Below are 17,477 nucleotides of genomic sequence, written 5' to 3' on the forward strand. Positions count from 1 at the left end.
AAAAGGACTAACTATACTAAACACACCACTATTAAGATTCAATTATGGATAAATTTTATATATTTTAGAATCAAACACTTACACCTCTATTTTATGAAAATTCTATACTTACATCCATTATGACAGTTATCCCTTTTTTTTAAAAGATAAGGGTCAAAATCACATTTCAAATATCATTTTTTTTTGACTTTTTTACTTAACACCTTATACCGGTTAGACTAAAATTATTTTCAGCTATGGGGTATGAATTTTTTTTGAAACCTAAAAAAGCAAAGGTACTTTTATTTGGGAAAAATGGCGCCGTCCTCCAATGAGCAAATGACCACAAGTAGGGGTACACACCCCACATGATTCATGACACATTTACACGCCCCAAACCCCAAAACAACGTTAGATTTGCAATTATCAAGGAACAAGGAACCCACCACACGAGAACAAGAACCTAATAATTTTAGATAAAAAATCCATCATTCTTGATTTTTCCTTTCTCAACAACAAAAAAAAAAAAAAAAAAAAAAAAAACTATACATATAACCCTCATTAATATCAAATCAAATCAACCGTTTTCTTGATTTTGTTTTTTGGATTGTGGGTGTTTTTTGTTGAGATGGCACAAAATGAGCAGAATAGTAATAATCATCAAGGGTTAATAGAGCCTGCAATTCTTGATGATATAATTAACAGGTTATTGGAGTTAAGGAATGCAAGAACTGTTAGGCAGGTTCAGCTATCTGAAGCTGAGATCCGTTCCCTTTGTACTGCTTCAAGGGAAATCTTCCTTCAACAACCTAATCTCCTTGAACTTGAAGCCCCCATCAAGATCTGTGGTAAAAATCTAATCTTTTTTAACCCATCTCTTTGTGTTCCTTTTTTTTTTTTTTTTTTTGTTCTGACCTAGAAATCTGTGCTCCGTGGGATTACACTGAGTATGTTGTTGTAGAAATCCGTGTCCCATAAAGTTAGGTGTAAGGTCTGCGTACATCTTGCCCTCCACAGACCCCACTTGCGTGATTACACTGGGTATATTGTTGTAGAAATCCGTGTCCTACAAAGGTAGGTATAAGGTCTGTGTACATCTTGCCCTCCATAGGCCTCACTTGTTTGATTACACTAGGTATGTTGTTGTAATCCGTGCCACACAAAGGTAGGGGTAAGGTCTGAGGACATCCTAACCTCCATAGACCCTACTTGTGTGATTACTTTCTGTTTTTTGTTGTTGTTGCTTCCAGGCCCCTTTACCATTCTCGACTTAAATACCAGGCTTAGTTTGCATGGCGCAAGACCTGTGAATTTATATGATTTATTTGTATTGTTGACCACAAAGAGGATATTGTTGATATGGGATTTCTGATCTTTGTCAAGTTTTTAAGGCGTAAAGGATTTATTTAACTTTTGTGTATAAATTGGGAAATTAATGTGATCCCTTATTTGGAAGGGATGCGGGTGGGTGAGGTTTTATCAGGTAGGGCTTGTTAAAAAATGTTTGTAACTATTTGTGTAGGGGAATTTGGTTTATTATTAGGAATTTTAGGTTTATTTTCGATACCATGAGCGGACTGTGTCAATTGAGCAAATATAGGTTCAATCAAGATTTGTGTCTCCGGAGCAGCTACCATGATCATAACTGTCCTCACTGGAATCAAAATCTTTAGTTGAATCGCTACCGCGTAGGGGGAGAGAGGTTTCGATATGATATGAAACACCCATGTTATTTGTTGTTCATTCTTTTGTTCACCATAGGAAAACTCACTGGATAGTTCTGGCTAAGTAACATGTAAATTTGTTTGGTCTAATTTGTATATGCATTAATCTGAAATTAGTTGCGGACTTGCGGTCAGCTATATGAATTCTCAATATTTGTTTCGCGTTGTTTGCACACGATCCATTCTGGTACTCATAAAAGGCAGATTAGGGGTTCTTTATATTATTTACTAAACACAGATGTCTACTTGCCCCAGTTTATCAAATAATAAAATGTTTTATGCAGCTTTTTAAAGTTGGGTTATGCACAACTTGCTCACTTGTCTTATATTAGCATGTATCGGGTAGAGTAACATGTAAAGTTGTTTGTTTTAATATATCCAACAACAACGGATGGGTTAGGTATGAAGGAAAATGTTTTCTTGGAAAATAAGTAGGTTTCTTACTTATTTTCTTGTGTTCGGTATATTAATATCCTAAAAGCATTTGTATATAACCTAGACAAATACTATGGGAGGTGGGGGTGGGGGGTAGGGGTAAAGATGAGGTGTGTTGGACGGCAAGGAGGACACAATCAATGTGGAATGCAACTTGTTTTCCCTACTTCCAATAGATAAGTCATTTTCCAATTTTAAGGAACTTTTTTCCTAGAGAATATTTTTTCAAAAATATTGACCAACCGAACATGGGAAAATTGAAATTTTTTCCCCTCCATATCGAACACACCCAATAACTATGCTTCAATCCTAAATTAGTTGGGTCAGCTATATGAATCCTCAGTATCTGTTCTGCTCCATTTGGACCCTTTTCATTCCATGATTTGTCTTTTAAGGCAAATTAGAGCTTCTCAATATGTTCTACTGAAATACAAATCTCTACTTGGTCTAGTTTATCTGAGATGTTTTATGTAGCTTCTTTAAGCTGCCTGAAATTTTGTTTAAGCTGAAGTAATGGTATGATAATCGGTATGGTTCTTGTACTTTGTCTCTGGACCAGCTTGGTAGCGCTCTTCTGTTAATAAATTTACCATTATTGTGGGACTACGCTGGGTATGTTGTTGTTGTTGTTATTGTATTCATAAAAAAAGAAAAGATAACCGGCATGGTGGGTTATAGATCGCTGTACTGGTTAGATTTTCGGAAATATGGCTCTTGGAATTTTAAGGAGATAGTAAATGCTTTCGTTGTCATTGTAATTGTAATTATCTTGTCTATCTTGAAAACAGTGAAACTTTAATGGTGTACTTGATATCTTTATTTTATCTGCCTTATATAGTCATTGGAATGTACTATGATTCCTCCATAATATCATATCGTCATTATTATCTTATGGCATGAAGTCAGTTTATTTTATTTCATGGTTTTGTATTTGGTTCTTTTTATCGTTTCTTTCTAAGCCAGTGAATGAGATCATTCGTATTAAAACAGTATTGGACTGATAAATCTGTCTCCTTTCCACTCTCTTTGTTTTTTTGGTCTGGATTTTAGGTGACATCCATGGCCAGTATGGTGATCTTTTGAGGCTTTTTGAATACGGGGGATTTCCTCCTGAGGCTAATTATTTGTTTTTAGGGGATTATGTGGACCGTGGCAAACAGAGTTTGGAAACAATATGCCTTCTACTTGCATACAAAATTAAATATCCTGAGAACTTCTTTCTCTTGAGAGGAAATCATGAATGTGCTTCTATTAATCGGATTTACGGATTCTATGATGAATGTAAGCGCCGATTTAACGTGAAGCTGTGGAAATGCTTCACCGAATGTTTCAATTGTCTTCCCGTTGCTGCTCTCATAGACGAGAAAATACTCTGCATGCATGGTGGTCTTTCTCCAGAACTAACAAATTTAGATCAGATAAGAAATTTACCTCGTCCAACTGATGTTCCAGATTCTGGTTTGCTGTGTGATTTACTTTGGTCAGATCCTAGCCGTGAAGTCAAAGGTTGGGGAATGAATGATAGGGGAGTTTCATATACTTTTGGTCCTGATAAGGTCGCTGAATTCTTGATGCAACATGATATGGACCTTGTTTGTCGTGCCCATCAGGTATTTCTTTTGGTATAGTTACATTTTTGGACCGCTCAAAAGAATAATAGCCAGCAAATGCATAGGTTTTGTATACTGAAGTATAAATATACCTATTGTATACGCAAAATATACATATAATATTTTGGCTAGAGCCCGTAATTAATTTCAGCCGGCGGGACAAAAATGAAAAAAGCCCCTTTTTGTGCTTCTTTTTTGTCTTCCCTTTATGTTTTTCCAGTATTGACCAGAATATTTTCAACTTAGGTTGTTGAAGATGGTTATGAATTTTTTGCTGAAAGGCAGCTAGTGACGATATTTTCGGCCCCAAACTACTGTGGTGAATTTGACAATGCTGGTGCAATGATGAGTGTTGATGAAAGTTTAATGTGCTCGTTCCAGATACTGAAGCCAGCAGATAGAAAGCCTCGGTTTTTATGAGGCAAAAATCTATAGCTTGTATCTATGTGCTTGCAGAGCACCTAAGGTTAGTAGCTTGATGCAGTCTGATTTCCCATTATATATGCAACAGTTATGCTGTTTCCGTGATAGAACGAGCAGCCTGTCTTAGAAATGTCTCATTTTCATCATCGGTTGATTTCATGATATCGAAGTGAAATGTCTTCTTTGTCTTGTCATTTTCCTACTCCCAAAATATAATCACTTTAAAGTCGAAAAGTTGAAAATTTTGTACATTACTTTAATTCTCCTATTCTGCTTGATTTACTTTGTTTGTTTAGTCTGTCCCACAAGGGCTGAATAATTTCGTTCAATGTACAAGATACAATCTTAAAAGTCAAGCAAACACTTAATAATACTATTTTACGTTATTTTGAATTTTGCTTATCATTCTACTGTTAATGCCTTTGAAATATTTTTTTAACATATAACCAGGCGTAAATACAAAATTGGTTCAAACATTACCAAACAAGGTAGGCCCCTTAATATGGCACAGAAGCACTTCTCCATCAAGACCAGTAAGAGGTCACTAGATGGTTCACTTCTAGTTTGATTTCCCTTCTCACGTTTTCCCGAAATTCCCACCTTTTCTCTCCTTGATTCCATATCTTTCTTCGGGAAAAGAGTATAGTGCTAGGTGGTTCAGCTAATTTTTATCCTCTTCTCAAGTTCAATGTGTTCCAAAGAAAAACGGTGGGGTAGAATAAAGGTAGTTGTGATTATATTTGACACAATATTTTGTTGATACTATATAAATGTTTATTCTGATAAAAATGATGATCTTAACTGTTAAATTACCAAGATGCTCTTTGAGGCAGAAGATTCTTTTAGGAAATGTTATATGAACACTCAATATTTCTTCTTCTTTTCCTTTTAAGGTATGAAGTTAAACAATGGCCACACAATATGATTTGATGGAAACAGCTTCCATGTTATTTGCTGCTGGTTTCTACTTGTTTATGTATTTCATTTTCTCCCTTTATCTGTTTCTGCTTGTATTTATTTCCCAATTACTTTTTGGTGCTCTTGGTGTAACTGGTAATGTTGCTGCCATGTGACCAGGAGGTCACGGGTTCGAGCTGTGGAAACCTCTTGCAAAAATGCAGGGTAAGGCTGCGTACAATAGACCTTTGTTGTCCGGCCTTTAACCGGACCCTGCGCATAGCGGGAGCTTAGTGCACTTTTTTTTATTTTTTAAATAAATAATAATTATCTTTCGTTTAGATTCCTTGAAGCAGGAAAAGCAATGATGTTATTTTGTCCCTAATATGTAAGTTGATCATTTGCCAAGTTTAAATATGTTTTAAAGCTTTCCTTCCCTTATCGTTTTATTCTTTCCCTAAAATTGAACAAAATAAGCAAAACTTCTGTTTCTCCTACTTCTCCTATCCCTTTGTTGCTGTCTCTATTCTGCCAGAAACAAAAGCTCATATTCACCCGTGAGACCATGCTTTAAAGCAATGTATACTTAGTTGAAGCCATACAACAACAATTGCGCCTTAGTCCCAAATAAATGGGGGTCGGCTATATGAATTCTCAGTGACTGTGGTACTTTATTTAAACTTATGTCATGCCAATGTTATGCAAGTGCAAAATAAGAAGTACTACTCTGTTTCAATTTGTTTGTCTTACTTTCCTTTTTAGTCTGTTTAAAAAAGAATGCCTCTTTCCTTGTTTGGCAACTCCTTAATTCCAACTTTCCACATGGCATGTTTAAGACCACAAGATTAAAGGACATTTTGGTACGTTTGACAAATCTTTAATTTAAGACTGCAACATTCATAAGTGTTCTTTATTTTCTTAAATTCTGTGCCAAGTCAAAACCAGACAAACAAATTGAAATGGAGGCAGTAGTAGGTATTAGTAGTTCTCCATATTTTCCAAACGTATATATATCTGAATGGCTAAACCACTCTTAGAAAGTATAGAGTCTATAGTAAAAGTGCTAAAATGTCTAGAAAAAGTTCTCGACTAATGGGTATTGCCTATATAGGTCTTGTTCTTTTTTGTGTTCGATCATTCAGTTTTTCATTTCACCAGTCCCGTGAAATGATTTGACTTGCTAAGTTTGCATAGATCCCTGGAGATTGTAGGTCCTTAGAGAAAACTTCCTTCCATGTGATTTTAGATCTATTTCATCTTTTTTAACACCTTCACTAACCACGGTGTTATCCTCGATGTGTGCTTCTCAAACGTTCTCGTGAATGTGATCATTATCTTGTATGACCATTGACCGCACATCCATCTTAGTATCCTCATCTCCGGGACATTCAGTCTTGGGATGTGTTGTACTTTAAGTCTTTAACGGCCAACATTCATTCCCATACAACATTGTTGGTCTTATAACTGTTCTATAGGTCTTACATTTTACTTTGCTACTTATTATTCTATCACATAACACCAGTAGTACTTCTCCATTACGACCATTCGATTTTGATTCTATGTGTAACGTCTTATTATTCCATTCTCTGGTGAACAACGTGCCTAAATATCTAATTGCTTGCATTTAGGTACAGAAATCCCCTCTAATTTCACTCTTCCTATGTTGACTAAATTTGCAGTGCACTTATTCAATACCTCAAACATGTCTATTCTTCTTGGTATATGCTTTTAGTCATGCAGGGAGTTGCTTAGTTATTGTCTTATAGTCAGTTTAGACAGTTGTATATAAGCTCTTTCTGATCCATTCTTTTTGGTTATAATTTACTCATATTTCCCTTTTAAAGGGTGATTGAATAGTTAAGAAGATTAGCAGTGATTTAGAATAAAACTAAGCAGCAGCTTGCTCTGCATTTTTGAACATTATTGATGCAGATTCTGTAGCACTAATTTATGGCCCCAAGTGTCTATATTAGAAGATTGTTCCTGAAGGGAAAATTCGCCATTAGGAAAATACGGCTAAGGAGTACTTGAGAGAGCTAAGTGGAAACTGAAGATTTGTTAGAGAAGATTTCACTATTGCAGCATAGGAAGTAAATACTGGTGCTTATATGCAGAAAATATGAACTGGAAAGGAAGTTCAACAAAATTGTTACTTAAACAAATAAAATATGGATAATAAATGGACCTTGAATCTTGAATTTAATTCAACCATGCTATCCCTCTTCTCAAAATATTAAGAGAAACAAAATTAGATAAGAGAAACAATAAGCAAACGAACAATGCAAGTGTGAATAAATAGAAGAACTTGTTGATTTGATTAACCAACATGTATAAAAGGGGGTTCTTCTACTAATTTAGACACATCTCTTGATATACTAACAACCATGTTAAGAAAATGTACTTTGGGCCTAACTCAATGTCAAAAGTCAGTTTACGAGGTGAGGTTTGCCAAAGATCATACAAGTAGATAGTAATTCGTGGGTCACTTACCACCCATCCCTACCTTTGCATGCCCAAGGCGGAACATTTTGAGCGTGGATAGCATAATATGGTGGTCAACATTTGATAACTAAGAATAGGGATGGTTCGACTCTGGCACCATGCTAAAAAATTAAACATTGGCTAGATTAGCTCATGAAGTGTGGATTATCCAAGACCATATAAGGAGACAACAATTCTCTCAACCAATATGGGGTTATCTAGTACCCTTGCGTGCCTGCGCTAGACATCTGGATCGTGAACAACTTAACGCATGGCTCAATACTAGATCAAGAATAGGCTGGGTTTGGCTTTGTTAACGTGTGAAAGGAAAATGAATAGTGAATCTAACTCAACCGCAAAAGAACTTATATGGTTAGGATTATTTAAGAGACTAAGACCATATAAGCCATATCGGAAAAAAGAGACTAGACCATATAAGAAGACGCAACACATTCCCTCAACCAATGTAGGAGTAACTAGGGAGTCTTGAAACATCTAAAGACCGAAGGTTTGTGTAATAGTTGAAACTTTATTCACAGAAAAGAAGAAATAATGAAACTACCAAGGTGCAACATCTTACTAGCTAAAACATTGGGAAGTCTTTGTAATTAGCCCCAATTTTTGGTTTAACAGCCTGTTTGGATTGGCTTATTTTAGGTGCTTATAAGCCAAAATAGCTTTTAAGCACTTGTTTTTAGGCCAAAACAATAAAAGTAAGCCAAAAGCCATAAGCTAGAATTTCTAACTTACAGCTTGTGGCTTATAAGTCAAAAGCCATAAGCCATAAGCCCATCCAAAGGGGCTCTTAAATGGTCTTCATATTTATTGTGTACCACTATAGGCATCAAATATGGGGTGCAACTTTACGGAGAGATATAATGGTTCTCCTTTTCTGAAATTGTTGTAGTGTTCTATCATCTGTTTAAGTAGTTTATAATATTTTCAGTTATTAGTCTCAAAAAAAAAAAGTTTATAATATTTTCAGTTATCTAGTATTGTGTGAGTTGACTTATGCAGTCAACAAAGGCCGTCTCGTTTTTCTTCTACCCGCACCCCCCCTCCCCCCCTCTCCCGCCCGTTCTTTTTGTCCATTTTCTCTCAGCATTGTGAAATAGTAGCATCCAGCAGTTGAAACAACGAAGTCACTGAAATGAATAAATTTGATAGGTGGTAGCACCATTACAGTTTGTCAGTTATTTGTAATGGCTAACCAGTGGGTTGATCTCCAGATTGCATAATTTTGAATCATCTTATTTTACATTTGATATCATCGTGTTTAATGTTGGTGTATTTTGCCTCTGTTGTGCAAGTCGTCCCAAACTTTTAAGTTCATTTTTCTTCTTTTTTGATAACCGAGAAATCTTCGAGAGTCCGCGGTGCACGGTTCTGAGCTCGGTGGATAATGGACCTGCCCCTCTATCCCTCTCAACTTAAATACCAAAACTCGGTGGATAATGGATTTTCCCCTCTATCCCTCTCAACTTAAATACCAATCTTTTTTTCCTGTGCCACAGTATGAACCCGTGTTATGCGTCTAACTCACACATCACACATTTTGCTCTTACCACTAGACCGAACCTTGGGGGCAATTGCAAACTTCTATTTGAATGTCTTTTCTTTTTGCAAGGTGCAAATTGAGTTTTTTTTTTTTTTTTTTTTTTGTGGGCACAATTTAGAATGCGGATTATGTTCTTCTTTTTGATAAATAACGATGCAGATGAAGATCTTACTACCTGCAAAATCTTATGCTCCCATATTTTTGCTTCCAACATATTTCTTGTTTCTTATGAATAGAGCTAAAAAAACATTTAGGAATTAACCATATTGCTAATATTGATTGGTACAAGCCAAAGATGATTGCTTGAATTGTATCTGAAAAAACATGTACTGTTGGACCTCTCTAATTCCTAATTCTTTGGAGCCTTGTCTTGAGCAATGCCAAGTGACGTATTCTTATGCCGCCACTTGGCTTAATGAGGAGGCCATTCTCAGGAACAATGAGCCTAAATACTCAGTGAAATCCCACAAGTGGTGTTTGGGGAGGGTAGAGTGTACTGCACCTTACCCCTCCCTTGGTACGCAGCACCATGATTCTCTTAGTGCAGCATAAGAAATAAATCATGGTGCTCATGTTTAGAAAATATTAACTGAAAGTGAATATGGAATAATAGATTATGGATAATAAATGGTACCCTTGAATCTCGAATTTCATTCTGCCGTGCTATCCAACTTCTCAAATTATTAAGAGAAACAAAATTAGATAAGAAAAACAAGAAGCAAATGACAATGCAAGTGTGAATAAATAGAAGAGAACTTGTATCAAATGACTTGATTAACTAGTGATGTACAATAGAGGCTTCTTGTATAGGAATGTAGGTTATGTACGATATATTGGGTAATCATTCTCTCTGCTAATGATGTAAGTAATTATTTTGTAATTAACTACATATCCGAATATTATATGGAGTATTCTGCAAGGTTTTCTTTTTCAAGTGCAATGAATCTTTACATCGATGAATCTAGACATATATTCTCTTGATATACTATCACATTCCTTCAAAGTCTAAATAGGAAAACCAACTAAGTTTTTTGCTCATTTAGAAAACATAAAAACCTGACACAGTAGTCTCGTCAGAAATGATGCACCAGACTAATAACTGGTGCTAGAAACTGTTCCTTCGGGAACGTCTTTTTCCTTTTCTATTGAAAATATGTGAGGTCGGCCTCGTGAACTAGCAGCATCCAGCGGTTGAAAGAACGATATAAATAAATCTGGTAGACGATAGCACCATCACAGTTTGCCAGTTATTTGTAATGGCGAACCAGTGTGTTGATCTCCAATTTTCGCAAAATTTTGAATTATCTTATTTAACATTTGATATTGTTTGTGTTTAATGTTAGTGTATTTTTCTTCTGCTGTTCAAGTTATTCCCAAACTGTAAGCTTTTTTTCCCTTCGTTTTTGATAACTGAGAAATCTTCTAGAGCTAGTGGCGCACTGTTTGAAACTCGGTGGATAATGGACCAGCCCCTCTATCCCTCTCAACTTAAATACCCTTTTTTTTTGCGACTCGTGACATGCGTGTAACTCACACACCACGTGTTGTGCTATAACCACTAGACCATAGCCTTGGGGGCAATCTTTTTGAACGTCTTTTTTTTTTTGGCAAGGGTGCGGATCTTTTTTTTTTTTTTTTTTTTGCTTAATTGAGGATGCCGATCATGTTCATTTTGATAAATAAGTATGCAGATGAAGATCTTACTACCTGCAATAATCTTATGCTCCCATATTTTCTTGTTTCTTATGGGCTGAATAGTCGACTTCCAAACATTATGGAACTAACCATAGTGCTTGTATTGATTGGTACAAGCCAAATATGATTGCTTAAATTGTATCTGTGAAGACATATGTATGTGGGTATTTGTGGGGGGAGAGGGGGGTTTTTTTTTTTTGGGGGGGGGGGGGGGGGGTCTTCAGCTTTTGAGCTGAGGCATCAAAGAAGACGAGTTGAAGTGCTGTGCATATCTGTATGTATCTCCTGTATATTTGTGTATATCTTTCATATACATCTGTGTGTCCCCTGTATATCTGTAATGGGGGTTGTATTTTGGGATAAGTTATCTGAAAAGCTATGTTTTTGAGATCAGTTATGCTAAAACATCAGCTTTGTCAATGCATCGGTATGCTTGATGCATCTTGTACTGATGTTTGGTTTTTCTTCTGTTATAGCCTTTAAGTAAGTTTATCTTGTATGCAGGATTCTTATAGCTGGCAAAGAGCAGTTGAAGATTCAGACAATTTCTGGGATGTACATCGTACGAGTATGTTTTAGAAAACGGGGAGGAGCTAGTGGTTGGTTAAAAAAGCCTTCTCTTCTGAGCTGAAAATTCGAGGACCTAACTGTAGTTTCGAAGTGGCCTCAACGCCACATACTCTCTTTTTTTCTTTTTTCTTTTTCATTTGTCTTTTTTTAATTAATTTCGTGCAATTTATGACTTAAAACCGTGTAAATCGGTTTGTAAATTGCGGTGCAGATATGTAGATTTTTATACTAAAAATTTGCTCCGTTGCAGCAACTTCCCTAATTGGATGGTAGTATTTCTGTGAGTCTAATGCTTTGCAACTCTGGTTCTTGATGACTGTCTGGTGTTCAAGATTCCTTTGAGATGAAAATAGATATAATTAGAAGAATGTTAGATTCTTTGTGCAGTTGGGGGGACATAGTAATTCGGTATATGTACTCATGGGAGGTAGCATGCATAGTCGAGGTGTTTGTAAGATAGTTTAGAAACTGCTGATAGAAAAAAGAGATGTATAGTAAAGAAAAGTATGTTCTATTGACCGTTACTGGCTATTTCACCAAGTTGTTTTCACTGAATGTTAGTATAAGAGGACTATGAGAGAGTGACTAAGGTTTACTTAGAGACCAGGAGTTGACATAATGTGTTTTAGCAGCAGTTTGTGATATTAGCAGTAGAATTTTCTTACTTATACTAGGGTTATTTGGGGACTATCTTCCATGAGCATGAGTTTTAAGTGTTGACTATTGTACCTTTTAAAATATTGCTTCGACTTGACACATTTTTTACTCCATTACTTGATATACATCTTTGGAAAATGGCCAAGTTCTTGCAAATTCTAATTTGCTAAGTTGTCATTATAGGTTAGGCTCGTACCCTTGCTATTAGCTAATTGTCTTGTATCTGCTCAAGTCATTTATGGAGCTCTAGTGTAAAATGGATCGACTCAATGTCTCAAGTAGTATGAGAAAGGAGCTCCCAGTTATCCCTCTACTTTTAATTATGGTTGCGGCTAGTTCTAGTAGGGCTGTTCAAAATCGATCTATAACTGATAATCCAACAACAAAATAAGTTTAGTGGTATCGCGTTATCGGATTAAGAGTTGGAGAATGGTTTGCAATTTTGTAGTTAATGGCTTACCGGTGCAGCATGTGATTTGCCCATGCTTTATCGGTTTAGCTGTTAACCCCTTAAGAAATATAGATCAATTATAACCTTATGCATATTAAGGGGTCGTTTGGTCTAAAAGATGGTATAAAATAATCCCAGTATAAGTGGGTTAAGAAGGTATAAGCTGGGTTATCCCAACACTAATTTTTATACCATGTTTGGTACAAGGTATAAATTTATCGCAGCACTAATTTATACCTTATACCAAACATAGTATAAAAATTAGTGCTGGGATAACCCAGCTTATACCTTAAACCAAACGACCCCTAAGTACTTTAGATACCCTATAGCAGGCTAAGAATCTCAATAATTTCTTAATTTTCCTAAGCTGGTCCTGCACTCTTTTGTGCTGGTCTTTCCTAAGCTGGTCCTGCACTTAGTTGTTTAGGTGACTGACATTCTTTATACTTGTAATGCAGTATGTTGATGAAATTATGCTCTTAATGCGTGTGAGACAAAGCACTTTCACTGGGCACTATGCTTCCATAGATATAATCTTGGATCTCAACTTCTACAATATCATGCTCAAGTGATACACAGAGTTGTCGGATGAAAGCACACAGCCGGAAGTTATTCCATTCAATCAAATGCTTGATGATTTTATATGGGATGATGATGTTATCGCTTACTGTAGAGGTACTGTACCAGCCAAAGGTGGTTGCGAGTGGGTTGGTGCCAAAAGGGTGCGTGCTTACTATCATGAACATAAATGTCAGACAGTTTGTCACCCTCGAATTCATAATTGAGGAGGGGGTGATAAATGTTTATGACTGCAACGTCCCAAAAATCCAAGGGGATGAGTTCTTCATCCACATCCAGCCAGTCATTGAATTATGGCCGAAATTACTGAAGCAGAGGCTTGTTTGAACGCTTGCCTGAAAAGCTGCTCAACGAAGCTTGGAAATTTATGCTGAAGGAGAATCTCCCCCGCAATGAAACTGCAATGGCATGCGGATTGTATTCACTTGCTTTTATTGAGCATTTGCTTGCCGGCACTAACATGATGAAGCCTGAGACTCTATTGTGCGACAACTCAGTGGAGGTGGGCAGTGGGTGTGATAGATAAAGTTTTGGAGCCCTGAGCTGGCTGTTTAACAAATTACTACTTGAACAATTTTTTTTTGTCCTTGTTATTATTTATAAATGTTGTTGCAACAAATGCAACAGATAGTACAGTTGTTAAAAAAGTTGCAAAAAATTACTAATCTACTAATCTGTTTAGAAAAGTTGCCTAAATGATTGCAACAGGTCATACAGTTGTTGAAGAAGTTACTAATCCATTCCAAATAAGTAACTAATCTGTTTAAACAAGTTACTAATATGTTGCATTAGATAATACATTTGTGAAAGAAGTTGCAACAAATTACTAATCTGTTTCAACAAGTTAGTTATCCGTTCCAACAAGTAACTAATCTGCTGAAACAAGTTACTAATCTATTGCAACAGATCATACAGTTGGAAAGAAGTTGCAACAAATTACTAATCTGTTCCAACAAGTTACTAATCCGTTCCAACAAGTAAATAATCTGCTGTAACAAGTTACTAATCTGTTGTAACAGATCATACAGTCGTGGAAAGAAGTTGCAACAAATTACTAATCTGTTCTAACAAGTTACGAATCCGTTCCAACAAGTAAATAATTTGCTGAAACAAGTTACTAATCTGTTGCAACAGATCATACAGTTGTGGAAAGAAGTTGCAATAAATTATTAAAAATTGCTTAAGTATATATATTGATCAATAAGTATGATTGATTTCCATTGTTTATCACTAAATGTAGGTGAATCAGGAAGTTCACATCAATTCACTCCATTGATCACTCCATTTAATGCGTATTGGACTTAGTTGATCATCTATCCTGACCCAAAACACCATGAAATTGCTTAAGTATATATATTGATCAATAAGTATGATTGATTTTCATTGTTTATCACTAAATGTGGGTGAATCAGGAAGTTCACATCAATTCACTCCAATGATCACTCTATTTAGTGCGTATTGGACTTAGTTGATCATTTATCCTGACCCAAAACACCATGAAATTGCTTAAGTATATACAATGATCAATAAATATGATCGATTTTCACTATTTATCACTAAGTGTGGCTGATATCCATTGTTTATCACTCAATATGGCTGATTCCCTTTATTGATCACTAAATATGGGTGAATCAAGTAGTAACTATTGCAACAGATGTAGTATATGTTGGAGCAAGTTTAGTATCTGTTGTAGAAAATCTAGTATCTGTTGCAGCAAACTGAGTAAGTTGTTGAATAAGTCCTTACTCTTGTTGGATAAAACACAACTAGTTACCTATTTTCTGTAACAAGTCACTCCACTTGATTAATTTCCACTGTTTATCCCTAAATGTGGCTGACATCCATTGTTTAACACTAAATATGGCTGATTCCCTTTATTGATCACTAAATATGGGTGAATCAAGTAGTATCTGTTGCAACAGATGTAGTATCTGTTGGAGCAAGTTTAGTATCTGTTGCAACAAGTCTAGTATCTGTTGCAGCAAACTGAGTAAGTTGTTGAACAAGTCCTTAATCTTGTTGGATAAAACACAACAAGTTACCCATTTTCTATAACAAGTCACTCCACTTGTTTGATTTCCACTCTTTATCAATAAATGTGGCTGATATGCATTGTTTATCACTAAATACGGCTGATAGATCACTAAATGGGTGAATCAAGTAGTATCTGTTGCAAAAGATGTAGTATCTGTTGGAGCAAGTTTAGTATCTGTTACAGCAAGTGTAGTATCTGTTGCAGCAAACTGAGTAGGTTATTGAACAAGTCCTTACTTTTGTTGGATCAACCACAACAAGTTACCCATTTTCTGTAACAAGTCACTCCACTTCTTTGATTTCCACTCTTTATCACTAAATGTGGCTGATATGCATTGTTTATCACTAAATATAGGTGCACCAAGTAGTATCTGTTGCAACAGCTGTAGTATCTGTTGCAGCAAGTTTAGTATCTGTTGCAAGAAACTGAGTAAGTTGACGAACAAGTCCTTACTCTTGTTGGATAAAACACAACAAGTTACCCATTTTCTGTAACAAGTCACTCCACTTGTTTGATTTCCATTGTTTATCACTAAATATGGTTGATTCCAATTTTTTATCACTACATGTGGATGATTCCCTCTACTCAATAATTAAAACTTGAGTCATTCCACTTGTTAGAAAAAACCCAACATATAACTTAGTTGCATCTGCTTAAAAACTCCGATTTTTTGTAATATGTTCAACGACTTACTAGTTGCCGTAACAAATCCTGTTACTTGTTCGATAAAACCCAACAAGTTACCCAATTTCTGTAACAAGTCACTCCACTTGTTTGATTTCCGTTGTTTATAACTAAATATGGTTTATTCCAATTGTTTATCACTAAATATGGCTGATTCCCTCTACTCAATAATTAAAACTTGAGTCACTCCACTTGTTAGAAAAAACCCAACATATAACTTAGTTGCATCTGCTTAAAAACTCCGATTTTTTATAATATGTTCAACGACTTACTAGTCGCTGCAACAAGTCCTGCTACTTGTTCGATAAAACCCACCAAGTTACAGAGCTGTTGCAACAAATTCATTACTTGTTGGAAACTGTACAACAATTTATTGACAAGAATATGCACATTAGTGATTTGAACACGAATAGCATATCATATAAACCAAGTTCATAATCACCAAGAATATAAATTACCATGTTAAGAAAGAATAACATTAAAATGTCATAAAGATCCAAGAGATAACTATTATTACAACACAATGCAATCTATAACTATGGAGCATTTCGGCTTGGACATGCTTTTTTTTGTGGCCAACTGTTTTGCATAAGGAGCATCTATTTTTCCGCATAGCCCTCTTTGTCCACCTTCTTCCTTGTTTTCTAGAACTTAAAATCTTCATATCTCTTGGCCACCACTTGCACTTCAGATGTTCACATCTAAAGCAATACACACTTCGCGAAGTGAATGACATTCCTTTATAAAAACCTATTTCATCATCTTGAACATGGCTGGACTGTGACGATTGTGCAGCACACGGTGTATTACTCGCAAGTTTGGGTATAGGGATCGGCTCACCCCCACTTCCATGGGGCTTCACACTTCTATTATCTGGAATATTCATATCCACCCCTTCCAATTTATCATTTAATACATCTTGTTGGTCTTGAGCTAAATTATGGTTCTCGACCGGGCTTCCAACCACGTATACCCTTAAAATGGGCCTAGCTACATCTTTCAAATAAGTACGCAAACGACTTTGATCGGTTATCTTAAAAGGCAAGACCCTCTGGTTTTCAAAAGAGCTATGCATGTAAGTGATGACAAGGTCTTTCGGTTCACAAGTTAATTCACAATAGTTAATGATTAAGTTCACAAAATCATCAAACTCAACATCTCTTGGGACAGTCATCGCTATCGTCTCAAACATGTGACTACCCTTCCATCACCAAATATATCGATTGTTCACCTCAATCCATTCACCATAGCAATCAACACCTATCATTATTGAGTCCCCCATTAATGGTGCCTGAAGATATTTTGTTTTAAGAAAATCGGTCATGACCAGCGCAAGTCAAAGGCCACTTAAATTTATGATTAAGTTAATTATTGAGTGGTTTTTTCTGAAATTTTGGACCCAAAGTAGTTAACTTATTTGAGCGGCCTTTGAGCTTGGATGTTCAAAGCTGTCACAACTAGTAATTACAATGCTTGAATGTCAAGTGTTGAAATTACTGTAGGTGACAACATTGACCACCCCAAGCCCAAAGGCCACTTAAATTTATGATTAAGGTCATAGTTGAGTGGTTTTTTCCTGTAATTTTGGACTCAAATTAGTTAACTTAATCACAACTTTAAATGACTTCTTAGAACAAATAACTGACTTGTTGCAACAAGTAGGTTATTAGTTGCAACAGCTCGCTTATTTGTTGGAGGC

General features: G+C 35.9%; 1 protein-coding gene across 2 annotated transcripts; it reads left to right on the top strand.

Moving 5' to 3' along the window:
- The first annotated feature begins 252 nt into the window (after positions 1 to 252).
- LOC132605840 (serine/threonine-protein phosphatase PP1 isozyme 1) lies at positions 253 to 11,656 on the top strand. Of its 2 annotated transcripts, none has more exons than XM_060319097.1 (4): positions 253 to 827; positions 3,273 to 3,748; positions 3,995 to 4,214; positions 11,307 to 11,656. In XM_060319097.1, exons 1-3 carry the CDS (start codon positions 608 to 610, stop codon positions 4,166 to 4,168), a joined length of 870 nt encoding a protein of 289 aa, XP_060175080.1. In that variant the 5' UTR covers positions 253 to 607; the 3' UTR covers positions 4,169 to 4,214; positions 11,307 to 11,656. The 2 variants fall into 2 exon arrangements, with proteins under 2 accessions (XP_060175080.1, XP_060175079.1); XM_060319096.1 differs by having other exon boundaries at positions 256 to 827; positions 3,189 to 3,748.
- The last annotated feature ends 5,821 nt before the right edge of the window (positions 11,657 to 17,477 follow it).

The sequence above is a fragment of the Lycium barbarum genome, chromosome 8 (genome assembly GCF_019175385.1).
Source record: "Lycium barbarum isolate Lr01 chromosome 8, ASM1917538v2, whole genome shotgun sequence".
Lineage (NCBI taxonomy): Eukaryota > Viridiplantae > Streptophyta > Magnoliopsida > Solanales > Solanaceae > Lycium > Lycium barbarum.

Coding starts and splice junctions, on each gene's coding strand:
- LOC132605840 (XM_060319096.1), top strand. CDS start 608: ATGGCACAAAATGAGCAGAATAGTAATAATCATCAAGGGTTAATAGAG. Junction 828..3,188: donor AGCCCCCATCAAGATCTGTG/GTAAAAATCTAA, acceptor TCTGGATTTTAG/GTGACATCCATGGCCAGTAT. Junction 3,749..3,994: donor TTGTTTGTCGTGCCCATCAG/GTATTTCTTTTG, acceptor TTTTCAACTTAG/GTTGTTGAAGATGGTTATGA.